Source organism: Rhipicephalus sanguineus, chromosome 1 (assembly GCF_013339695.2).
Source record: "Rhipicephalus sanguineus isolate Rsan-2018 chromosome 1, BIME_Rsan_1.4, whole genome shotgun sequence".
Lineage (NCBI taxonomy): Eukaryota > Metazoa > Arthropoda > Arachnida > Ixodida > Ixodidae > Rhipicephalus > Rhipicephalus sanguineus.
This window is the reverse complement of record NC_051176.1, coordinates 261035741-261062888: the sequence shown is the minus strand read 5'-3', so window position 1 is coordinate 261062888 and position 27148 is coordinate 261035741. Positions and strand designations below refer to the sequence as shown.

The 27148-nt window shown below is 48.3% G+C and overlaps 1 protein-coding gene across 1 annotated transcript in view; it reads right to left on the bottom strand.

Annotated features, from left to right (window-relative positions):
* The window catches only part of LOC119378842 (homeobox protein Hox-A4), a 129592-nt gene extending 102676 nt beyond the window's left edge, over positions 1–26916 (bottom strand). The window contains exon 1 of the mRNA XM_037647870.2: positions 26601–26916. Coding sequence (XP_037503798.1) covers positions 26601–26910 — 310 coding nt within the window. The 5' untranslated portion in view covers positions 26911–26916. The remainder of the gene's footprint in view (positions 1–26600) is intronic.
* Positions 26917–27148: the final 232 nt, after the last annotated feature.

The following is a 27148-nucleotide window of genomic DNA, read 5'->3' as shown; positions in this document are numbered from 1 at the left end:
CTCCTCCAATTACTTTCTAATTTATTCCCCTTCTTTTCTCTCGGCGCCATAGTAGTGGTTTACGCGGTGTAATTTACTACGCTGGGTGTTAGGCTGTCCGCCCGTATTCTTCGTTCCCACTCAGTCGAGCATTACTTAGACGATCTATTACGATGAACAATGTTTTATGAAATTACCCGTCGAAAGCGAACTTCGGCGTGTACCCTTTCATTTAAATTGACATTTTCCCGAGGTCCAAATAGAGTTTCAGCCATGCATGTCTACACGCTGAACCTTTCGTCAGTGCCTTGCCAGTCCGAGGTTGGTGCCACCACGATGAAAGCTCGCATTACGCACGCGCGCGCCAAGTCCGTAAAGCGCGGCCGCTCGGTTACGACGAGCAGCGCGCGAGAGCGCTGCGCTATGAAGGCAGCAGTGAGGCGCCCCCGCCGCCGGCGCCTTATTGAGTCATCAGTGGAAACATGGCAGCACAATGGGGCCCTTCCGGACGCCCTCCGCTCTCGGGGCGGCGCGGTGGCGAGGCCCCCGGTCCGTCGCATTTGCGAGCTACTGAGCTCGCGGCGACGGGCAATTGCTGCCGCCGCCGCTGCTGCTGCTGCGCCCAGCCACCGGCTCGCGCGGCCGCGCCATTGATTCCCTTTCTGCGCTCTTTCGCTTTCGTTTTATCTCTCATTTATCAGGACTCTCAAACGCTTCCCCAATTTCGGCCCGTGCGCCCATTACCCGAAGTCACGCAAGCTAATAGCCAAGCGAACGGGCGTGTAAAAAATATATAAGAGCGGAAAGGATATCGAGAAAGAGAGATAGGAATGAACGCCGAAAAAAAAAAAAGCGAGAGAGGGCGGTCGGCTCGCGCACGCGCGGGCTTTGCGCGAACATCCAATTAAAAAGGAAGCGCTCGGTTCGGGGTCGCCCTTCTTCTTCATTCCCCGATGCTTTTATTTTTTACCGCCTTTTCATTTCACTGGTATCCCCGTTCGCTCTCGGCGTGGACTGCCCCCAGCGCTGGCTGCGTGCCGGGCTTCGCTTTTCTGCACGCGTGATCGGATAAGAGGAAGCTCGAATGGAATCGAGCGCGCTGCCGAGAAGTGGCAAAGCGGAAGCCTGAGGTCGAGGGGGAGGAGGGGGGGAGGTGACTGCCGCCGATCCTCGGCGCTGTATCTGGCAGCCGGCCGTCCTGTCTGCGTTGACGGCTGTGGGCTCGATAGGGGGACCATGGGCGCCCGGGGAGAGGCGCGCTAATTGCGAGCGCAGCGACGAGTGCGACAGCAAGATTATAGAGGGGCTGCCGTGGGAGCACGCGCCGCGCGTCTCTGTGCCTCCCGGACTCGCTGCAGCGCGCACACAAAACTCCCCGGCCCCGACAGGAAAGGCACCGAAACCGAACCGGGCAAGCAAAAACGAACATACGGCGCGACACCCCAGGAAAGGACGCAAAAGTCGGATCGAGTGACGTGGCCCTCACATGTACACGCGGTACGTCAGCGTCGCAGTCCGATTTCTGGCCGTTCCCCGCTTTCTGTGTCGCTTGCAAGGGCGAGAAAGCGGAGGCGTGGTGGCGGCAGTGTACGGCAGAGGAGGAGCGGACCCCTTCGCGGCGCCGACGATGCACCATTCGCTGAGGCTGATGCATTATTTGTGCGCGAGCTCTGGCCGCGTTCAAAATGTCGTCTGTGGCGGGAGAATGATGCTTCCTGGTTATTGCGTGAAGGAGGGCGCGCGACACCATGAATTACTTATTCCGGGGTTGTTGCTGTGGCGCTCTAACTACGCTTCCTCGCAAAAAAAAATAATAACAATAAAGCAGAGAAGAGCTGAGCTTCCGCAATATCACGTAGATAATGCTGAGCACACGGGCACCGAGCTCGGGATGCGCCAACCAGAACGCGCCAAGCACCCATTTTTAATGCACGTGGTTTAAAATTAAACGTATACGCCGCAAGAAAAAAAAAAAGTTAACGAGCACTTTTAGATAGTGCGAAAAGATGTATCCGTTCCGCGTGATCCAGTAAACCGAGTTCACAGTATCCCCGAAGGGCTATAATTTTCGCTTTTGTAACTTGTGTTGGTAAAAATTATCGGCGATTTTTTTTTTTTTTGCTTTATAACAAACCTCGATACTGTGTACATCCATGGTGAGCATCATTTACGTGATAAAAGTAACTGATGTGCAACATGCAAGAACACTTGATTCTTGTCGAGTAGGCACTTGGCTGAGGCGAAGCCGCGGAAATAACGATGGCACAAACCGGAAACAAAGGCGACACTCGTAAGTAGAGTAGCTCCATATGGTGGAGTCAGTAAAACGCTCGCAATCATGCGACGGTAGCGAACAACCTTCAGGGAAAACTTCATACAGAAGTGCGATGAAAATCAGCACAAAAGAGCTGCACCTTGTTGCCATGGGTAACTAAAAATAAACTCGTTTTGCTTGGCCTCTGCGGTGATCGCGCCCTACTCAATAATTATTGCATCCCCTCGCCGAACGAAAGCAACGACGCACTAAGAGAAGCAATACCAAAGAACACCAGTTTGATGCCACGAAGTTTCCAAATTTGGTCGACCGAAAAGGCCGCTGGCTTCGCAAACCAGGCGCAAGGCTCGTTACTTTATTCCCCGCCGGATCGAATGATTGTCGCCTCGTTTAGCCCCGGTTCAGGAGGTGCTCTTCCCTATTGACCGGCCTTCCACCGCCTGATCGAGGCTGCAAGACGACCAGTCGTCGTCGCTCCCGGAGGATTTCCGAGATCGGCTCCTCCAGTTTCGTAAACGCGCCAGCCAGCAGCCGTAATTGCTCCCGGCCTGTCTCTCAGCGCGCCGCTTCTTGCACCGCGGGCGCCCGCTACACGCCTCCCTCCCGAAAGAACGAGGGGGGCTCGTCCCGGAAGCTCGACGCTCTAGCGCGCGCGCGTCCCTTAAAAGCCTCTCGCCGAGGCAACACGCACAGCGGAGCCCTTGTTTACTTCTCTTTTTTTGTCTCTCTCTGCGAGCTGCATTATACGTCATCGGCGAAGAAGACGGTCCCCGCTTCCTGCGACGTCCACGTATATAGCTCATGCAGACCGCACGCGTGCTCGAAAAGCCCGGGGCGCGCTGACTGGCAGGCAGGCTCGACAGATGGCAGGCGTGGAGGGGGGCCAAACGGTCCGGCCGCAGACTCGGGCGGTGGGCGCGTTCGCTCATCCGCAGATCCCTAACTGCAATCCAATCTGCCCGCGCCGCCCATTTATTCGCCGTCACGGACCGCCGGCCCTTGACGGCTTCTCCTTTCGAACCGAGGGGCGAGAAAGAGCTTGCCTCTCGTATGTGTACGGCGCGAAGGAAAGCAACTGGCCGCATAATGCGCTGTGCGAGCGAGCCTTCTTCGGGTCTCGTTTGTCGAGCCGTCGGCCAAAGACGGATCTGGCGAGAAAGCGCCGAGCAACCACCGCCGCTTCTTGGAACGCGAGGGTAGCAAGAAGGGCGACGAGCGACGCACGCTTCTCAGGCGACCTCGATTCAATTTTCGGCGGCGCCGGGAAGCACGAAAAAAAAAAAATGTTTTGGCCTCCAGGATGCGGCCCGGAAATAAGTGCGCTAGCGAGAATCAATGTGCGCAGTTGTCAAACGCCTGTTGGCTGGCTCGTGATGGGTGCCGGCGCGCGAACAAGACTAAGCCATCCTCGTCGCGGATGTTTTTCTTTCTCTCCGCCCACTTCCAGCTTCCTATTTTGCCGCTCCAACGTCGAAGAGGCCCGACGAAGAAGCGCGGGAAATTATATAAACTCTACTAGGCGGCTCTTTATACGCGAATAATCGCGAAGACGGTTTCATTTGTTCCAAGCGTGACTACTTTATTATTTTTTTTCTTGCACGTCAGTTTTACGTAGCGTTGATTTGCGGCCCTCGATATACTGTTATTACCACCTGGACCAGTCGCGAGCATAGACCGGGCGATTATACCGTGCATCGTGCGCGCATTGAGTTATTGATAATGGCATCGGTGCAGTGCGATGCTAAATTTTCCAACCTTTTCGTCGAGGAAGCGAAAAAAGTAATTTAAACTTTTCGGTCTAATCTAATTTGTCTTCAAAAATCGTCATTTGTTCAGCTCTACACCTCACTCACTCTCTGTTGCATCTAAAGAGTCTAAACGAACAGTATAAACTGTTTTTATTTAACTACTACGACTCGCATGGTTCTGCTCGTCGAGGAAGATATAGTGAGGGTTTCTTTTTAATTAACGCTGGTGAGGTTTGCCTGGAGGCACACCTATAGCATGCTACTTCAGGTGGGCGTAATGAAGAATGAAGTTATGTACATAGTGCGCGACAGATCAAGAGCATAGGCAGAAAATACCACAAGACTAAACAAACTAAGCCTTCCAATGAGACCAGTGTCTAGGTATGTTCAAATGCGTTTTCGCTGGATAAAGTGTACCGGAAATGTTCGTCCAAGTAATTAAGGAACATCTGAATTAGACTTGGCCACTCTGGCGTAAATCAATACTGTAAAAAAAGTACCAGGAGAAAACACGGAAACGGCAAGACAATTTTACTAGGGATATGAGTACAAAGCCAAAATAAAATTATCACAAGTAATTGTTGTCGTTAATGCGAAGTAATAATAATAATTAGGGGCAAGCGTGGGGTCGAGTGAATTAATTTCTAAAACAACTAAAAGTACCCAGTAAGTGTGTTCGAGTACTACTACGTACGTACGACAGATGTTATTAAAAAAAAGAACACAGAGAGTATCACGCCACGTTTTTTAAAGCGGCAAACAAAAATTAAGATTATTTTGCATGTGACTGACACTGACTAACGGATGATTGATACAAGGTCTTTTCTTTATTCTCCGCCCCCTATTCACAAATAAATGTATAATGAATACTGTTTCCCGCTATAACTGATGAAAAGACACTAACTGATTATGGCATCTTGAAAGCGTTATCCGGAGCTACGCAGGAGTGCAGACACTTTCTGTTTCTCCGCTTATTTCATATCACCTCTCAGTAGCTATTTTTTTCGGCCGTTTCAAAATCCGGTATCGCCGCGTCGAAATAATCATAATTGTTGCGGTTTACCGTCCCAAAACCACGATGTGATTATGAGGGACGCCGTAGTGGAGTGCTCCGGAAATTTAGACCACCTGGGTTTCCTTAACGTGCACCTAAATCTAAGCACACGGGCCTCGAGCGCCACCTCAAAACTTAACCGCTTGCGCCACCAGGACTATAATTTCAGCACATATGTAACTTAATTTATCTTGCATTTATTTTAACATTGTCCCGAAGACTGTCATTGGCGACATGGCCGGCAAACTCAACACATCAAAAAGCATTCTACATGTTGAAACACCGCTCGGAAGGCAGGTAACGGTACTCCGAACGGTGTGCATTATGCAATATACCAGCGCGCGCTTTTCAGACGACCCCGAAATAACGTCAGACACCAGTGCGCGAAAGAAAGAGTCGATTTCGTCTTCCGCACTTGTCCGGGCCACTGATGCGAGCAATAACTGGCGGCCCGCTCCCCGCAAGAGAGTCGCGTCGCCGTCCCCTCTCAGCGCGCGGCTTCCTGCTCCCGAGCAGCGTGCGCGGGGGAGCAGAGAGAGCGGCGGCCATAAAGCAGGGATGCGAGCCATCAATGGCGTTCAACACGAGCGCCGACTTTCGCAACGGGGCAGACGGCGGGCGCAGCAGTCCATTAAAGCGAGCCTAGCGTCTATATACTCAGCGGGAAGAGAAGCGAGCTGGGACGCGGCCAGCGCCCGCGGGGAGGGCGAGAGGAATATCGACGCCGCCTCATCGCTGCTGCTCCCGATGGAGACAAAAGCTGCCCTACGTGCCCGGGCTCTGGAAATCGCCAACTTGCGCTCTCACTCGGCTTGAGGCGCGAAACGGCGAAGATTGGCGTTGTGTTCGGCCCCCTCGTGCCATTACAGAACTCGGTGGAAAGGGGAGGCATCGTGTTTTAGGTGACGACGCCTTTGCCAGTGCGGCCGGTTCTCCCTAGCGCGCGTCGCGCGGCAGACCCGACGGGACCCCCACTTTCTCGCTTCTTCACTCGGTTTCTTCTTCTTCTTTCCTCATCTCTCTTGATTCGTAGCCGGGTGCAAGCAGGAGAGAGAGTGGGAGAACTGGCAAGGAGGGAACTCCTCCCGGGTTGGTCCCCTCGACGGGCCTGCCTGCTTGCGGAATGATCGAGCGACTCGACGGATGTTTGCTCGACTCGCGAACTGTTAGCGCACCTTGTCCCCCGCCACCGTTGCCACGCTTATCCGCCGGAATAACTGTGCCCGCCGAGGAGTTGCGCGGGTTCCTCGGCAGGCCGCACACCTGCCGTCGTTGTTGTTGGTGCTACGGCGTTGAGATGGGGGCCTGTCAGCGTAACGGAGCACTCGCCGAGACGACCGTCGCACGGGCCTCCGTTGGGCGAACGCCCCGAGCTCACGCCACACAGACTACTTCTAGTATGTAGTGGCAGCACGTTCTGTTATTGCTTTGCTCGTTTAAACTTACATTCCAAATTGAACCGCGTGTTCGCCTCTGCGCGGTTCCCTTGTTTCGCGCTACTCCCGGAAAGAAAACTAAACAAGAGGGGCGCAAGTAGAAGAAAAGGAGGCTGAACAATAATGAAAGACGCGTTTGGAGGCAGGTAATTTGAACAGCGAAGTTCTGGTCCCTACTGGTTCAGTGACGAGAATACAGCAGCCCGTTTGAGAAGCGTCATTTTATTTAGTCTACTACTAGGTTTCCTTACTAACTATAGCATTCACGCCTTGTGCATTGATGGCAAATAAGAGCAGTAGGTAAAATTTTACATTATTTGGTAATGGAATGCCGGAACCCGAAAAAATGTTCTTTAAATTAGACTTTCAAACTTCCCGGTTCAATGCCAGCGGGGAAAAGTCATGCACCTCACGACGACAGAGTCACATCTCCGCTTCATATACTCACAATAGGAAACGAGGGCTTCTTCACCATATTACTGTATAATTACATATATGTGCAACTTACACACTGTAGCTCCTAAACTTTTGTCAGTACAAGATGCCGCGGTTCCTTACTTCTTCAAGTTCACAAGGGGCGTAATTTGGCGCAACCTGGCACGTGGTGCACTCTGTGTATTGTCTAGTCTCTCGCCCATTCGACTCAGATGCACAGAAAAATCGAACGCATACTGACAAAGGAAGGCGCAGTGGCTTCTCAGAAAGCTTATTTTCAATAAAATAGCCAGTCAATCGGTCCGCAATTCACATCGTATAATGGAAGGTGCTCGGATCGAATCCTGGTGCCACAGGGAACTCGCCGGTTTTTATAATAGGTGGAGATGTTTACAGGCTTGGTGCTCGGCTACTTGTGGGAAGTTTTTCCATCTCGGAAGGGGTCCGTTAAGGCTTTGAGTTCTCAGCGCCTCTTTACTTTTCACCCCCCCCCCCTCTACTTTTTCTCCTGACCGCAGGAAAACTCAAGTGTCCGCGCAAATCCAGGATCGGTACAACACCCGCGGTCGTTTCTCTTCCAATAAAAAGAAAAAAAAAACGATGGCCAAAACAGCAAACGTTCAGCCAGTGAGGCAACTCAGCAAAATAGAGAGAGAGAGAGAGAGAGAAAAGGCTGGGAAGTTGACCGCCGGACGCGTGACATCATGTTTGCTACCCTCTGCAGGGGAAAGTGAATTATGGGTTTGAAGCGTTGTAGGATACCCTCACAAGTGTATCGAAATAGACGCAGAGGAGGCCGCAAGACAGTCCTCTTCCCACGTTGGTTGACGCTACCAGCATATTGCCGCAATATTTTTAGAGGTAACGATGTACTTCTATATCTGGTCTGCGTACGAAAGCGTTCGGCAGGATACCAGTGCCCTGTCGTTAAAGAATGATCGATAAATGTAAACTAAACTTCTTGGCCTCAAAAACCGCGTGGCTTTTATATACTCGCGAGGTAACTGTCGTTCCTAAAAACTTAATGTTCAGTCATTCTTATGCGAATTATGTCGAAAACGAAAACAAAACAACGAAAAAAAATACATGAACTCAAAATTAAACTAACGCACTGCCACGTGGCGCAAAAGTTAACCTGCAGGCAATGAGCGCACTTCCGAACAGCCCGCTTGCGTCAGCAAGTGCATATAGAGCTGTGCGCACTGCCAGGAGTTGCGAAAATTGTATTACTGAAACAACGTTTCCTGTTCTCGAGCGCATTCATGCGCTCCGTGGAAAGCCAGAGCAAGCAAGCGACCAAATCGAGCACTGAAGCACTTTACAGCGGTGGCGACGTTCGTACTGATTCCCGTCAGGCGCGCAGTCACAGCGGCATAACAGTCGTCGAGCTTGAAAGTGAAAGCCGCTGTTCGCTAACTCAGGAGGCCGCAGCTCTTCTTGCGCAAAAGCACTCGTGGGCGTCAGCACCAAGCCAGCCATACTTTTCACGAAGCTCGAACGCTATGCTGACGTCACAGCACTTATTTTGTTCCTCGCGTCGGTTTGGAATATGGACATTCGAAACAGGCGGAAAGGCACGCCTCAATCCATACAAACGTCACTTCTCGCAACGCAATTGGTGGCTGCAGAAGCGCCGGGGGACGCAGATCTGTGAAATTTTGTAGCCAGTCGACTAACTTCCATCGCTGACTACGAACGAGCCTATTAGCGGCAATGTTGCAGATGGCTGTGGCATTGGTTGAGAGCGAAGTGTGTCTGCAGTTGCTACACCTGTCGCTAATGACTGTCAGTAGGAGCCGAAAAAAAAAAAAAAGATTCGCGCTGAATGGTAAGGGGATGGCACTGAACAACCCCTCCCACCCACTTCGAGTCCTTCTTTGCAAGCTGCTGCTTTTTGTGGTGACAAGTAGCACTATAGAGCACACGGCCTAGACGGATAAGCGTTGAACTGCAGCCAACACAAGGCGTCGCTACTGGCGCAATATATACTGAGCACAGGGTTTCAGTCTCGACGTATAGAGTCGGCCCACCAGCAGTGTCTGGCAGCACTGCCAAGTGTCAAGGCTTCGTCTCCTGGCGAGACGATGCATGAGCGTGCGCAGCCTCTCGGGGAGGCTTGGGTGGCTTTCGAGCTATATGAGCCCTCGGCTATGGTCGCATGCAACTTCTGTACTCAACGCCGGGGAAGGGTGCCACTGGTGCCACGCTTGTTGGCACCCGACGAAAGGCATTCCATTCTCCAGCGCATGATGTCGCGCCGGTGTTCCGGCTCATGGCGCTACACAAGGAAGGAAAACATAGGTGCGGAAAGATGGGGTCGTGGCCCAACTTAACTGCCAGAATAATCATATTTCGTTGAGACTAAACTTTCAAATATGTCTTTCGGCCCTCGATTTAACAATAGAGGCTAAAGGCACCAACGGGGAAACGGTTCGTAATCTCGAAGAGAAGGTTTCTCAAACGATGCGCTTAACCAAAAGAATCACCAACAAGCATAGTGTCATGAAAGAAGCAAATGTCATAAGGCTTATCCACGCGTTTGTCATTAGCCAAATTACGTATGTGGCCGCATAGATGGTTCGCAGCAGAAAAAATGAAACTAAACAGCCTGATCAGAAAAGTCTACAAACAAGCGCTCGCCGATCTAAGTCCAAACGCATCAAACGCCTTCCTTTCCTATTATTCCTCATCCGCACATTCAAGGAAGAAGGGAAGAAGAGAATTCCAGGGCGGGGGGCATCGTATACTTGTGACTACTCGGTTTCCGGCTAGGCGTCTCAGTCGACGGTCGCGCACGCTGAAATGGGGCTGATAGGTGAGTAAAAGGTCCAAATCTAAGCTCTAAACAGAAAGGATATTGGTAGATACTGACTGAATAGCATTGCAATGAAATTTTCTCCGCCTGAGCGACTCCTACATCCACATACATGTATGCGGTTAAGCATGACGCAGTGGTGAAGGCGGCGTGAGTTGTTTTCGTGTATAACATTACTGGAAGAGATTTACAAGGCCACAAGGAACGGCTTCATATATTCATAAGAACATATGAAGCCGAGCTACTATCGTCCATATACTACGAGGTCTACCGTCTGTCCGCCGAGAAGCCAGCACGTATTGCACTATATAAGCAGTTCTGCGGCACCAAGCGATTGGGGGAAATTTAGAAGTAATGCTAAACATAATCATTTGGTTAACAGGGCAGCTCCTAAGAGACATGCAGGGGCGGCGAGACACGTCCCAAACTTGCAGCCTGTCACGCGTATACGACGTGATGTATCCGATATACACGCCACTGACAAATCACAAACCGACGTCGCCACTTCAGCGCAGACCATATACGATACGTATGACTAGAAAATTAGGGTGGAGAAGGAATGGAGCCTGTTGCTTTTCTTTCTGCTGATTTCTCCAGCACGTCTGATAGAATTCGCGCAGGAAAGGCGTCTGTACTTATTTTCTTTAGGATCTGACGAGAAGCATTGAAGAGTAAAGAAAAAAAATTATGGCAGCTTCGCGCTTGTGGTGCCAAGCCTGAAGAAAGAGCAGAGCTGGGCGGCCTACCTTGTTTCTCTTTATTTTCCTCCTTCTTTCTTCCTCTCTTTCCTTCTCTTCCTCTTTGTTTTTCTATCTGTTTTTGTCTCTGTTTATTTCTATTTATGTCTTTCTCTCTCTATCTATTTCGTTCTCTTTCTCGCTCTATCTATATTTCATTCTGTTTCTTCCCGTTCTTTCACTCTCTCTCTCTCTCTGTCTATTACTTGCTCCCTATTTCTTTCGATCTCTCGATCTCTCTCTCTTTCTTTGATTCTATTTCTTTCTCTTTCTGTCTTACAATCTCTTTCTTCTATATCTTCTTTGTGTCTGTTTTTTCTTTTCTATATCTTTCTCTCTCTGTCTATTTGTTTCTCTGTCTTTCTACCTTCTTTTTCTCTTTCTTCCATTTTTTATCTCTACTTCTCTCTTTCTCCTTTCTATCTTTTTGTTTCTCTCTCTCTCTCTCTCTCTGTACTCGTTCTCTCTCCCATCCGAGTTATTGCATCCCACGCCGGACAAACCGGCGCAGCGGGAGAGCGCGCGCTGGGCGCACATGCTTGAGGAGCGAAGCATAAGATTAAGCATAACATGAAGCGTTGCACGTGCTTGAAAGGCAGAGGCAATTCATGATGATGATGATAGTTTTTGAGAACGCGTAACGGCATACCGAAAAGCATAACAGCTCGGCTGTAAAAGACATTAATAATACGGCAAATCTAACCTACCATGGAATCAACACTAAGGGGAGCTTTTAGAAGGTTTAAATAAATGATGCCCTCAAATATACACCATACATGCAACGTTATTTTATTTCAAAGCGCGCGAGATGGAGCGTTCGCTTTATTCTCCCATCGCTGAAGTTTTGTCATTTGGCTTCGTACTAACTGCCCCGCACCGCGAAGCGGTACAATACGACCTCCGCGACCCAAGCGGCCGCGGATCACGTGGTTTTTCTGGATGAGCGCAGCTTTTCTTACACCATCGTCGAGACTGAACAATTTTGCTGTCAGGCTGTATCAGGGATCGGCCCTATTTGCTCTGTAAGAAAAGCTACCGTGCAGGCGGGCCAAACTGCTGAGGATGGTAACGAAAGCTTCGCGTTAACAAAATAAATATGCGCTTGAAAACGTAACATTTTATGTGACGATATTTAAGCATATATACCATTTCTTTAATATATATAATTAAGAAGAGAACATAGTCGGTCACTGGCATGAACGTATGGGCACTGCCAAAGTGATTTGATAGCTTTTGAAGGACTCTTCAAGAGCTGTCATTTAAAAGTTATCTTCCGAAAGCTATTAAAAGACTGTGGTTTATTACATACGGCTATGTATAAGCCGATCCCGTTGTTATATAGAAACGTGCTCTCCTTCGGTTGGAAGAGAAAATAAATATGAACGACCACTAAACAGGGCGAAAGGTCCAAGGAAAGCTGTCGCTGTAATGTGCATTTGCCGGCTTTCCCGCCAGCTATTCGCCTGCAGCGGACATCCCGTGGAAGGCATGTTATCTGGAGCGGCCACGTACGATGCCGGCGTCGCTATTCGCGCCGTATACACATCCGCGTCAATATGCGCTGTTACTTTCTGCGTAAAAGCGCACTGCAATCAAACCTTTCCAGAAACTATAGAACGGACGCAGCAGTGGAATGTTCGCCCTCTCTAACGGCACATCACAGTGCATAACATATGCAGTCTGCAGCTCGCATTACATGCATTCATGTTCAGGAAAGTCGGTCCGTCTTATTTTTCGCGCAGTTGCCTTGGCACTGTTGCAGTCTCACGATTGACTCGATTTACTTCGGCGTACTTCATACAAATCAACGCCTCATACAAATCAACGCCTTCCGCATGGCTTATTACGAAGGGATGCAACTCTCATTTGAAGCCTTCCAGTTAGAATATATGCACAGCATTCACTAATGCATACCCCGTCTTTGTCGGAATGGCCACAAATCCAGAGGGCGCGAAAACTGTTGTCTCAAACATCCGATTCCGCGCCTTCTTTTCACGGTATACTTGATTCGCTCCACGCGCACAATCAAGTAAACAAACACACACACACAATCCCCCTAAACGGGTTTGACAACCGTCACTAACGAATAACAATTTTTCTATCATTGACACGCAGCCGACGTCAGTTCGAGTTCAAAAAGCGCAAATCTTCTGGTTTTAAGTATCGGTGCTGAATGACGAACTGTATATAGTCATCAGCTGGCGTTCTTAGCGCTTCTGATGAGCGATTCACTTCAGCTTTTTTAGTTCTCTTTCGTGCCTCTTCACACATTGCAGAGTAGCCAACCGGACAGTTCATCTGAAAGAGAGACAGCTAGATGAGGTTGACGTATGGAAAAGGTGCACTGTGGGGAGCATGGCTCAGCGTCACATAACCTCTCTGCGTTTCATCTCTTACTCTCTCTCTCTCTCTCTCTGTTCAGACCGGTTCGCTCATAAACGTCGTCATCGGCGCCATTCCCGTTACTCGCGCGCACGCTTTGTCCGCCAAACAAGTATACACCGTGAGAGAAGAAGCACGCGGAGCGTAACCGGGGGAGCCGCGCCGCCTGCATGCCCGAGTGTCGTGGTCGCGTCACCTTTTTCACGGCAGAGCTGATTGCCGCCGCTGCTGCACTGTCAAGCGGCCCTATTAAGCCGTCCCGTGCGCGAGGACCGTGACAGCGGAGCCACCGGCGCGCTCGTCAGTAGCCGGTAAGTGCCCATGGCCGCCTATTTGTGGGACGCACGCCTCGCGCTTATCGCGGGAGGCATAAAAGCGACCGGCCGATTCTCGTCGACCAGGTGTAAACCGCTCGCAGGGCGGCCACTCTTAGGGCACCCGATAAGGCGACGACTCCGGGGTGACACTAGCCATCGGTCTTATTTTCCTTTTGCTCATTAAAAAAAATAATAAACTGCATGATCGTACTTCTTTTTTCCCTTGTTCGCTGTCGATATGCAAATAGCGAAGGAAAAAGAAAAGAAGAGCAGTTAGACTGCTCGATACTCGGCAATCGAGCAATCGTTGAATGCATTTTTATGCCCCCGGAAAACGATGACGCGTTTTTTATCTCAAACTAAATCCTGCTTAAGCAGATTGGTATGTGCGTGCGTGTGAGGCTGCTCGCTCGTGTATGTCTTCTCCTGCCGTTTGATATAATGCAGAGTGTCGTTTATTGCTTCATTCCGTTAAGGCACATTTTTTTTTTCTCGTACGCTCCTTCGAACGTACGACTGTGTGACCCGCTATCCCTAGCGGACACCAAGAATAATAATAAAGAAATGAAACTTCTACTCTGTAGATATAACTTGAAAATTTGCGCGGAGTTTGAATAATATAACGTGGAGCCTCTTTCGTCGACCCGTTGACGACACGAAACTCTTCTCTTTTTAGATCGGCTCCACAAATCCTCCTCAAGCAGCTGTATTTTCAGATCCCTCGTGTGCCGTCTAAGTATTCGTTTATGCCTGTAAAAGGCGACAGCTATACTCGACAAAATCCGTCCTGCGAAATTATCAATCGGCAAGCGACGGTTCGTTCACACGGATCTATAAGCCGAAGTCTGCAACGAACAGCTGTTAACCAAGCAATTGTCAACGACATCAAAAAGAGGGTTGCGATGGCAGCGCGACTAAGAGCAACGGGACGAGGGGAGGGGGGAGAGGGAGAGACAAGAACATATGCGTAATGCTTATTTTGCAACGTAAATAACAATATACGCATGGTACAAATCTACCACTCACGATAGCTTAAGTGTATGGCTCCTAGTTGGCGTAATTGCTGTAATTTTTTAGTGACGCTTAATATTTTTTCTGCTGACCCCTTGAATCGTTGTTGCGTGTGTCATTTACAGTGCCCCTGGCATTTCAGAAGATGCGCGCACTCATTACGGCAATGTCTCTTGAGCCGGGATGCGGACGCACATGTGCATTTAAATATGTACACACCTCCACGAATTTTCGCCAGTTGAAAAAATCAAGTAAGGTGTGCACTCGTGAACCAAGAGGGGCTGCATTTCTGCTTGTCGACACGGTCAAGTCTTACGAGCGCTACCTTAGCAGTCTGTTGTTGTTGTTGTTGTGTTCGTCCACGATGTTTGCGGAAAAAGCCTGTCCTCGACAGAATTATGCATTGAAACAACAAACGCCACATATCTATTCAATTTCACTATAACAAATATCTGACTTCAAACGCATATTTGCTTTCAAAGCGAAACTTTTAGCGCCTTCTTTCCCGCTGTTTGACATGCCTGCCGGGTAATTTTGCGACAGGTAAGTTGATCCTATGCATTGCATCAATAAACTGGGCTGGTTATTCGCGTTCGCGTTGGCCGCACACGGTGAAGGGTCTCCGCGTCTTGGCGTTAAAGCACGCAATCGCTATGCACACTGCAAAACACGAAGCCGAAGGTGGACAGTTTTATATCGTCCTTAATTAACAGCGGGCTTCACGAAAGCCTTTCATCTCACTGGTTCCATAACGCGCGTCAGATCTGTATGCGGTTTAAACAAAACAAAAAAAACAAACAAACTTGGAGGACATTTGAGCTTTGTCTTCGTGAGTTGAATGTGACGGCGTAACCGGGTCCCAAGCGCATCGCCTTCAACCGTGCCCGAAGGAAAGGAACGTTTGTGCGCGTAACATTCTAGAACGCCTTCTGCAAGTACAGCTGCGAGTGTACTAAGCCATAATTCTTCCTTTTGCAAATTAGCGAAGTACCCACTATAGCGTCCGTAAGGTACCACGCACACCTGCGCAGCTGCACACTTAGTGGGTGGGCTGCTTAAACCCCCCACTCGTTGCGCAATATATACAGATGTGTTGGCGCCTGGTGTGATTCTACGATTAATGTCACGCAATATTACATGTGTCAAGGAGACTCCTCCCACTACATGGCATTCTTATAGCGTTTTTTTTTTCATTTTTTTACGAAGCCGTTTCAAGCACGGGCGTGGTTCACCTGCTTGCAACGCAGAAGGCCTGGGTTCGATTGCTACAAGGACCGAATATTTTGCTATTATTATTATTATTATTATTATTATTATTTGTTTACTTGCATCTATCTCGAATTTTCGCTCACGGCCAACGTCGATTTTTCGCTCACAACCGAAGATGCCGACGCCGAAATTTCTGTGAAACGAGCTCTTTAACGCTATCGCGTTAAAAACGTGTATGTTTGTGTCCGTACATGCATTCACATACAGGGTGTTTCAGCTAAGAAGCACCAAGTATTAAAAAAATTAAACATAGGCGCTACGCGTCTCCAATTAGCGCAGTATTGTTCCGAGCCATGTAGAGCTCGTCAGAATATATTTTTCCAGCCCGCCAAGCTCGGCAATTAACGAATATTGCTTAATGAGATTTTTAAATTGTAACTCTAGAGAAAAATCTTCAAGACAAAAGTTGTAGCGCTTGTTAAGAAACATCGAATTTTCAATCTCTGGGAAGATAACTCTCCTGCTTAATTTTTTTCGACCTTTCTTTAAAGCGCGCGAATTAAAAAAAAAGTACCACGTGACTGCCGCCTAACGCGCGGCGCTTTTAGTGCCCTCAGATGTAAGTTCAACCAATTATCAAAGGCTGCTCCGCGCACGGAGGTCGATTGAACAGGATGAACTACACCCGTTAGTGCTTCAGTGCGTTAACACCTCGCAAGCACCGCGGCGTGCCAATTTCCTTTTTTTTTCTTATCGAGGGGCCAGTGTACTACATAAGCTTGTGTTTCGTAACTGCAATTGCGTAGTCACGTGCCATTTTCGCACCATCAAATAACATTTTATTATGGTGACTCAGATATATACCTTATCAAGTCCAAAACAATGAGTCAAAGGGAGACGTTGCAAGCTTTCGCAATTCAATAAAAATAAATGGCTTAATCAGATCACCCGCCTGGTCCGACAACTTGTACGCGCTTCTTCTCTGTAGGCACGTATCAGATGTGTGTCACTCAGTGCGCGCGTCATTTGTCATACTTACTCGGATAATCAAGTGAAGCTCGGCCACGCTGATGCCGAATATTCGAGACGTGCGTGAACTTCTTTCGTGTTATCACTAGACTTCCTGAAGCTTAGCTACTGGCCTGGAAATGCCCCGTTAATATTTTTTTTCTTGTTCCATTAACTCCTCTCCAATGTTTCCGTTGTTTGATTTTGTAGCAAATATTGCACCCATGTGAATAACGCTGGTTAGTCAGCGCTTTGTACTTTTCGTCTGACCACTGCGTTGCACAAGCAAGGGAATGTTCGACGGGCTCGTTTAGACACGACCTTAATGAAGCACTTTTGGCTTCGTTGTTTGGCTTCACTGTCTTACACATTGTTTATACTTGTGTATAGCCTCTTCGCGTTGTTATAATTATTAATGCGCATCCTGTAATTGCTTAAGTTTTATTATTCCTTACGCTTGCAATCGCTTTCACGCAGCTTATGCCTTTTCCTAAATTTGTCATGAAAGCGGGCACTTTTGAAGCAGCCCGGTCGCTCAAGCTACAGAAACCTTAGAGAGAGGACCGGTAGAGATACTGGAGTCAAACCCGCATGCTCCGCAACACGCGTGCGGTGCTCTATACCGATTGGGCAACGGCGACGGCTCTTTCTTCCATCCCCGATCTTGTGATATGTGTAAACGCGCACAAGAACTGACCGTTGTAGTTGCGAAAGTGCCGCGTCGAAATCATTAGGTACGCGCTGACGCAATGTTCTACCATGGCGACATCGATTAAGCTCGGCCAGATTTCGATACTGCGTTCGGCGAATCGCGCGCCCCTATATCCCTCACGTTTAAGCCTCATCGCTGAAATGAGCGCGACGCCGGAAGATTGAGATGAATACCAGCGTGGGGGGAACGGCTCGCTGCAGAAGCGCTTCTGCGGAGAGGGCTCGGCGCGGACGCACCCCGGATCGACCCAGTACAAGCCCCGAGCAAATGATAGCCGTTGCGCGAAAACCGCGCCGCGCTTGTGTGTAGCCGTCCGAGAAGTCGAAATTGATGGCGTATAGGTTCCGGCGGAAATCGAAGTGTTTACGCGCTCTGTTCAGCAGCGCGGTTGTTATATTTGCGCGTTTCTATTTTTACGATCTGTGCCGCTTCTTTGCAGCTTTCTGTGTGTACTGAAGCCTTTCTTCTTTTATGCCCGTGCTTAAATAAACAATAAAGTAAATGGCGTTATGTTATACATGCTTCGTGGTCGTGTTACTTGCGGAGGCAGTCATTCTTTCGGGAAAATCTTGGCGCCGCACTGTGATTGTGTCGCTGCCTGCTGCCCAACTTATTACATTTTATCGCCTCAACATTACAGGCTTCGGGCCGAACTCGCAATGCTTTTCGTTCGCAAGTTCTCTTTCCCAACGGCCGGCGGCCCTCTCTAACATTTCATATTTTCCGCTTCGCGACTGTCTTGAATTTGCTCTCACGAATAGTGCTACAGGATACGAGGTTTCTCTGAATACAGGCCCTCACTATGAGCGAAAAGCGCAGGAAATGCGCGCGGGTGTCAAACAAAATGTGCTTTTATCTGAAGAAACTGTAGAAATTGGTCTTGGTGCGTACAGCTCCCGATTTGAGCACGTGCCCTATACAGATGGAATAAGTTTTTCAAGTTTGTAACAGACTAGTTGACCATGAAAAACGACTTTAAAAGGTACTTTGTCACTAAGGTTTCGTTTGGTCTGAGGGGGGGGGGGGGGGGGGGGCTACGATACCTATAGATCTCGTTACCTCATTTCTTGCGGACATGATGTATTTTACGAAATAAAGTTGCAGTATATTCAGTCCTGACTGGACCAATAAAGGCGTTTTCGACCAATAGTTTTATTGAAAGAATAAGAGCAACAACAACAACAACAACAATGCATGAAGTCTGCTTTTATTTTCGCTCTTGCCTTTTTCATTCAGTTTGAACATGTTGGTATGCACTGTTCCAAGCACGACATGCTCAAGTGCGCCTACATGCGCAGAACTGTGGAAATAATGCTAAATAAGAGTGGCGACGCATCTTAGGATCAACAGGGATCTACCTTCCGTTGGAGTGGCAGTTTCCCGGAATGTGCACGTATGGTACAGACTCATGGCAACCGCAAGAATGGCACGTGGCACTATATACATTCGAACAAAATATGAATGTATAAGGATTAGCAAACTCAATCCTCCGCCTCAGTACAAGCAGTGATGTGCGTTGATGCTTCGAAGTGCGAGGGTCCGGGCGGTTGTTTTTTCTGTGCAGTGTCAACAAAATTAGGCGCTAGTAGATTACTGAAGTGGAGAAAAATGAAGTGAACTTGTTTCGCAATGAAGACATTTGCACGTCATCTTAGAATTACATCTCAAGCGAGAGACTGTGCGTTAATTTTGACCATCCTGGGATTCTTCGTCACGTGCCTAAGTGCGCGGGTGTTTTTTGCATTTCGCCCTCATCGTACTGCGCTCGCCGCATCCGGGAATCGAACCCGAGTCCTCGAGCTCAGAAGCGCAACACCTTAGCCGCTTAGTTATACCACGGCTGGTCATTAGTATTCAGACATATACAATGAATCATCAAGACCCACACGATTTCCTTTATGGCTTAGTGCTATATAAAGTTTGATAGATAACAATATCCCATTTCGTGACTCTTTCATATTGTGGCCTTTCGCAAAATTACTTTCTTAATATGTCAATTGCAACGCATTTTCTTATTCTAAATGCGACATGTCCAGCTATTAGAGAAGTTGTTCCACAATATATCTGTTCAGGACGTATGTACTGAGCTTGCTGATGAGCAGACCACGAAACTTCATCGGCTCTATGATTGCCAGTTGCACCGTATCGCAGCCCCAAAGTGGTTTGAATGTAGTGTTGTCATTATCAACAGTATACTGTGGCAAATTTTCGTATTTCCCAAAGCCAGCTTCTTGCGAGAGCCAAGACGCACGTCTGCTGGCTGCCTTCGAAGTGACGACTTATAACCGGAAATTATCACTAATCTGTCAGGTCGCTGTTAAAGTATGTTATCAGCAATGCTGATTAAACTGGCAAGGTAATGGTTCCATTAATACCACTTCATGGAGTAGCTTCAGTGTATAACAAAAACTGCTATTGACGACGTTAATGCCAGATGTGGAATTGACCATTGAAGTAGAGCCGCCCATAAAAACCTGCATGTAGTCTGTGATCGCCTTAATAGTCTTGTACGTGATAATAATCTGATTCATGCAAGAGCAAGGCGATTGTGCGGCTGCGCGCGCGCGTCATCAGCTGTTTCATCAAAACGTATAAGTGCATTTCAACCTGTCGATGTTGATTAGCTCAAGAGATAGAAATTACTTGCACGAAAAATTGCTGTGTTCACTTCCATGCATGATCAATGCACTGTACTAATTAGCTTTATTAATTATTTGCTTTAGGACCTATTCTGATAATGCGAAATTGAAGCTGAGCACTAGTGAAATTAAGCCTGGGATGATCCAACATTTCTGCTTGAATGCTATCCCTTGCCCCGCTTAGTCAGAGCGGCGTTCCTTCCACATTATGGACGAGATCACACGTCTTTACCCAAAACTAAACAATTAAAACCATAATTGTGAGCTTTTAATAACCTGCATGCGCATCGCGGTTTGTCATCTGAGCAAATTTCGCTTTATCCGCAAGTATGGCTCAAAATGTAGAATAGCGCTGTCGGCCGCAGGTAATCTTAAAAACTGTGTTAAAGAAAATAACAGGTAGTACGATAAATTAATGCATGGGAAAATATTGATATCATGAATTACACTATATGTTCTTGTCTTTGCAAACATATAAATACATTCAAGCTTTTTTTTCTTCAACTTCAATGCGTTCCTTCATTCCTCCTTAATAACTTAAGAGAGAAAAAAAGTGTACACAGTCCGAGTAAGCATGCACAGAATACACAGACGCTGTGTGTTCCTTTGACGCCGCTGCGGAACGCATTTCAGCCGTCATGCCATCCTTCTGAATTCGTTATGACCTCTGACACGAGGTCTTTTTACACATGCATAAGGATTCGCTTCTGCAGGTGCCTCCTGCTCCCCTAATAATGATGCTCTGAAAGCCCCAAAGACAGAGATCAGCGCTCTGCTTAAGCTCATGCGCAGTCGTAATGGAATATCGCGGTGTCCTCGTTGCGATCGTGAAATGTTTATGACAGAAAGAAGCCAAACGCCCGTTTCCCTCTTCGTTTCCTTCCAAACTATTTGCATTTTTCTTTTACGCAAAGCAGTCGTTGCTTAAGAAAACAGTTCGGAAGTCTCCCGTTGATTTCCGTATACAGGTACGGTTATTTGATAAACCATTCATATACGACAAACAGTGACCGCGGTGATTAAGTGTAATGTCCGAAAGCTGCATACAAGCTAACAAAGAAGTCAGGGGAATTGGATGTGATTTTTACCGACTCTTTAAAGTCCGCAGAAATACCTCGGCAAAAGCGCGCTTGCCCTGTTGGCTCCAATCGTAATGGGCTCAGTATGCCACAGCTGCTTAATCGGTTAGGTAACACTCCCGTTAAAATTCAGCAACAGTTGTGAGATTTGATCTGTCGTTAAAAGCAAATCAAAACCGATGTCCTTCTTGGCGGAGCCTGTCACAAACGAGCGTGTTATAAAGCGTGCGCGCGGCCGCTTTCAAACAGCTACGAGACAGAACGGCGCGAACCGCTCGCCCAAGAAGCGCAAAAGACAAAAAAACAAGCATCAAAAGACGCCGGCGCGCCGCATCCTCCTCACCCAATCGAGCCAGGCGCAGACGACGCGATCAAACGCCCGGCAAATCCTGGATGGTTCTAGAAGGAAGGGGGGACGCATCCCCGAGCGGTGCCGCCGCGATTCGAACCTACGAGAAAGCTCTCGCCCTTTCTCTAGCCTCAGCTGTACTGCACGCCGAAGAACTCTCCCGACGCTTCTAGAAACCGGGGGAGAAGGGATAAAAGCGTGCGACGACGACCAGTCAGTCGAGAGGGAGCCAGTCGTGGAGTTGAGAAGTCAGTGAGAGAGTCAGCGAAGGAGTGAGCGAGTCAGTCGGCCCGGATATGGTGAAGTTACGCTAAGTGTGGCTCCGTTAGCCAAAGAAGACGTGTTTATGATGGTGTGCGGTCAGTCGATCGTCGATTTGGAAGAATCCGATGACGACACCGTGTGAGCCGTGACAAGTCACGACGACGGTTGAACTACGACGATCAACGCTGGAGCTGGCGTGAGTGTTTCCTTGAAGAGAAGCATTCGATTACCGTCCAAGTATTGTGGACTGGATACGCCATTATCTATTCAGGACTTTAACTGTCGTTGAATAGTTGTAATGCATGCGATTGCATTCGTAGCGTGTGATCTGTTTGTTTAGCTCCCGTTGTGTAAACACCATCTGAATTATATTGTGAAGTTGTAACTGGTACCAGCCGAGTGTGCATGTGTTTGTATTATTTGTATTGCCTTAACTGAGAATATATTTCGTTTTCGTTTGTGTTATCGATTCTTGGCTCTGACTCGGTCTTTGGACCACAACCGGCGTTCGCTGGCGCACCAAAGGACCAACTCTAAATTGTCCGCGCTTTCGTGGTGCGTTTTCGGAGGGCCGTGACGCCAGCCCTTAGAATTCGCCCGGCGATTGCCAACCCGATTAACGGGGCAAGTGACAGAGCCCTTGCTGGCATATTACACGTAGAGTATACAGCCTTAGGCACGAAAAAGGTTGGAACACGAGTCACGGCCATTCGAGCGCAACCCAGGTAATTAAGAAGGTGGGGACCAAAAGGCGGGAAGGTTAACCGGAAAAGTGTGTGGTTGGCTACCCTACGCGAGGGGAGAATGGCAAAACAGAGGGAGTGACGCAGTATCAAAGAAAGCATCCGTGCAGCATTTGGCGGAAGAAGTTTGGATGACAGATATTCTTGCAGGACATATCGGTAGGAAGAACCAGGAACTTTTCGAGAATGGAATTGCTGTTGGCACCGGAATCGCCAAGTTCTCGCTTCGTGCCTAGGTCCAGCATACGCGGAAGACCTGCGTTCTGTTTCGACGCGTTCAGTTGTCTGTTCATTTTCCCTATAGAAATAAATTAATTGTTTTCAAGGAAACATATCAAGCCTTGATTAGGCATAAGTATATGCACGTGAGGCTATCCCCGAAGTTTTTCTCAAAAGTATCTCCTGAACACTCTGTACCAAACAATACCAAACAATGTCCGTTCGTTTATTAAGAGACTGCCAGCAAAGGGAGCAAAAAACCGAAAAAAAAAACAAAAGGATAAACTAGAAAACAGACTCTGTTGTTTAGCTCTTAACTTAGGTTTCCCCCTTTTTCTGACATTCGCTTAGTATTACCGTTTACCAATTTACCGAACAAGCCACTCTTTTGTCAGTTCGTTTGGTGGACTTTTTATGAACGGTCAGTGTAGAGTCACATTAAGGAAAAAATCGTTTTGCGTGTGGGAGAGAGAGAGAGTGGGAGATCTATGCGAAATCACGCTGCTTGCGTAAAACGTATTCTTGCTTTCACGTAGGAATGAACAGCCAATTTGTCTCTTTAGAAAAAAAAAAGTATACGCTGTTGCCGAAAAAATCATAGATCAGTGCATACAAGCCCGGCATCTGTAATATCCATTGCTATCGAGCGCGCCCTTCGTCTTTTTACACGTCAAACTTCCTGCAGTGGTAACACTTATATAAGATTGGCTAAGTACGAAAAAGGGTCCTTTATGAAGTTCTGAGTGCGCTTTTTTTTTTTCACAGCACTCGTTCGCACCAACAAAAGTGTTGGATCTCATACGCAGTCGGCGCATGCCGGCAAGTGATACGCAATGTAATGAGCTCTCGCGTAGCATGAGTGAAGCCCGCGCGCCAGAAATAGAACAGACAGACTGTGTTGCTACGCAGAAACCGGAACCGCGTCTAGAGCCGGAAGTAATCCAGGCCCTAAGAGTCATATTCTGTTGACGCAAAGGAAAGGCGCGCATAGTTACAAAGCGGAAGAGTGTCGACACGTAAACACTACAAGGAAATCGATGGAAACTTCCGCAACCAGCTACGTGTCGAGCGATGCGAATGACAAAGTAACGTGTTCTTTGCCTCAACAGTAATCTTAAATAATAATAATAAAAAAAGAGGACTACTGTGGTCTGGTCTTGTTCGCGTGTATGAAGCCACTAACATGTCTGAGAACAAGAACAAAATTGCCACTACTGTTTTAATATGTCTGGCTCATAGACGTTCCGTTCTTTTTTGGACGATGAGAAGTGACGTAAATACCGGCTGCTCTTGTCGTTGCTGGTGCCTATAGCAGAGTTCAAAACCAATTTAGCGTTTAGTGAGAATGAATTGATTGTGAAATGATGCGGATGCATTCGATTTCTTCGTTTCTCGTTGCTTCTCAAATTTCTCCACAATTTTGCGGACCTGGAGTGCGGCCGTTCAAGCACTGTACCGATCGAATACCTGAAAGCCTACACGAATGCGCGTAAGAACGAAATCAATTTCTCCAAACAATCTTACACATGTTCAAAGAAATGCGTAAAAAGAAGGCAATTTAGCGTTCAATATGACAGGATGAAACAACTGCGGAAGTTCAGTCATCCTCAATGGCACAAGACCCTTTCAACTGTACATACATGATGGTTCACAAGAGGAAATCTACACGACAGATCAAAACAGGGGGACGAGAACCTTATATCCCCGGAGGCTATCGGCAAGAACGGACAGAGTGAGGTATTTCCTTGCCCAATACATTTACCCACAGCTATTATTACGGCGAAGACAGCCAACCTGGACACAACGTCCTTGGAACCTGGCCAACATCATACATGTTGACTGATTGAGCTCTTGATTGCGATGGAATGGTTCCCACCATGTGTACACGCCTGCGCCCGACCGATGACCTCTTCAGCTTGTCAGTGCACCACACTGCCCTTCTACAGGGATAAAATGGTGGGCTCACAGTCAACACTGATTGCACAGTGACCTTTTCTTCTTTTTTTTACAAAGCAAGTGCTATTAAAACGACAGCGCTGCCACAAGTTGGACAGCCTTCTTGAAGACAACGTTTGACGTACATAACGTCACCAGTCGCAGGCACAGACCATACAGTGAGAATAGGTTGGCCCAGTTACCTGACTCAAATACTTTATTGAAAAGAACCTATCATGTCGGTCAATGAAGATGACGCCAGTTGCATTGTTTGTTGGACAACAAATACCATACACGTTAAGCTTTTAAATTTGATTAAGCTTAACACGCGCCTTAAACTTTGCAATTAAGTAATTAACGTAGCGCCCGATGTTCTATTGTTTCTTCTTATTTTGATGTTCCAAAGTAATGCTGCCAAATACAATGGTCTTTCTTTTTACATTTTTTTTTTTGCTCTTGCTCAGCAGTCAGTCCGCGAACATGAAGCAATTTTTATATGGACTGAAGCAATATTATTGGGCGGTGCATTAGCGCGTAGGACTTCCAACTGATTACTATTTCTTGATTGTTTGACGCTTGAGCACAGCTCGTAATCAAATCGACACGAAACAATGCAACCAAGAAAAGTTCGAATCGACGCAAGAAAATACCGAAGAGAACTGTCGTAAAGTTTAGCGTGCAGTTAATGCGCACAGTTATTTTTCGCACAAGAGCAGCGCAGTGATGACTTTAGAACCATCGTACCTGGAGCCTGTTGATTTAAAGTGCCGGCGTGTTTTTTTAGCAGGGTCCGTATTCACAAAACACGCCTTAAGCGAGGATAGTTCGTATGACAATAATTTCAGCCAGTCATAATACTGGGGGTGTCATTAGCGAAGTCAGCTGGCTGATAGCAAAGTGGACTTACGAAGGAAATGCTTCGTGAATTCGGCTGCTGTTGGTTTTAATTGTGCCTGGCACTCGCAATGCTTTCAATGAAAGGATAACGACCGAAATTCATTGTTTACGATAATTTTACGACTCCACTACCTGTATGTCTTTGGTTATGTTCGGCTTGCGCAATGCATGAAAGTGTAGTTGAGTACAAGCCATGCTCAGATGAGTTGGAAGTTTAGGAATTGTCACTTCCGTCAGGTTTACTCCGGTTCAACGTAAAAATAAGGGTGCCAATTCGTTCAGACAGCTAAAGTGTCCAATTTCAAGTGTCGCTCGCGCTTGACATCCTATTCTAAGTGTTTAAACTTTATTTTTGTTTTAAGATGCCAGCCCGTTAACGTCTGTGATGGAAGTGAATATAAGGGAAACATAAACGCCGATATAATATTACAAGGTGCAGTTCCACGTGACAAAGACTATTTACGTTCTGCGGGAGAGTTTGTCTATGCTTGCGTTACAAGATGCACGTTCTATTCAAAAGTAAAAGTGATGAAAACTAGGCGAGTTAGTAAGAATATATGTGATGATTTCAGCGCGCACAGAACAGACAAATATGAAAGGAAGTAGACAAACAAGCGCTGTTTATGCAGAACGTGTAGATAAACATGTTTTATATGATGCCAATGTTACCATTTGATACTGTTGAGTGGCTTCTGGAAAACGACAATGATATTAGCAAAAATTAAGCTCCACCTGTTGTCGAAACCGTGCTCCGAACTATGCGATTAGTGTTGCTGCCAGAGCTACTCTAGTTTTCCTGTAAGACTCCTGACGATCCTAACTAGAAAGGCAGTTCCATTTTCTGCGCTACAAAGCACGGAACAATAATAAGAAAAACCATACCGAAGACCAAATCAATCATCAAGTTTCCTTTAACAGCAGTTAACCATTGTTCCAGGTCAGCACAAAGTCTCATGATCGCTAACAAATTTGAAGTCTGGGATGACAATGCGTTTTTGTCCAGGTAGCGCAGTGTTTTTATAGGGTGAATGCAAAGTTGCGTCACGTTTGACGTGAGCCAGTGGAATAGGGCGCCGAATAGGTGTTACGAGTGTTTGAGTGCTTCGTTCGCTCGCCGACGACATTTCCGGGTGGAAGCTGCGCTGTTCTTTAGTGCCAACGGGGAGGAGTTGTGGTGCACAGGCGAGGGGGCGCGCGGTCACCAGACGCGAGCGCGCGCGGTGGGCGGGCCGCCGGGCACCTGTTGTGGGCGCGCGCGCGCGAGCACGTGTTGGAGCGGCCCGGCAGGCAGCCGGGCTGTGCGCCTCGGCTGCGTGCTGCGCGCGTCTCTCGACACCGAGCTTCGCGAAGAACTCACCTTTGGGCAGTGCCAGCTGAGCATCGGCGTGCGGCAGACTGGGCGTCCCGAGTGCGGGTAGCGGCGACGGGGCCGTCTTGGCGTCGTGTGCCGACGAGGCCCTCGGCGAAGCGGCCAGGCCGGGCGACGACGGCTGAGTCGTGCGTCCCGGACACGACAAGTTGAGCGGCTGGTCGCTGTTCCGGGTGTCGTCGCGTATTCCCAGGATGTGCGCGATCGAGTGCGGCGTGGGGCTCTTGGGCGGCTGGGCGTACACGTGCGGGTGCCAGCTGTGCAGCGGGTAGGAGGAGGCCGCCGCGCCGCTCTCCATGCTGCTGTGCCGCCTGCGGCCCGCGCGCTGCGGCTCTCTCTGGCTGCGGCGGCGGACAGCGGCACGCGCGGGGCGGGTCGCGCATGCGCCGTCCCCTCTCTCTCCCTCCTCCCCTCCCTCTTCCTGCAATGATGGTGGATAATGGAGAACTGGCCGCACGCACGCACGCCGGCGCCAGTTAGGAAGCGACAAAGTGCTTGGTCGGGATTTGCTGCTCCCTGTATTCCGTCGATAAAGC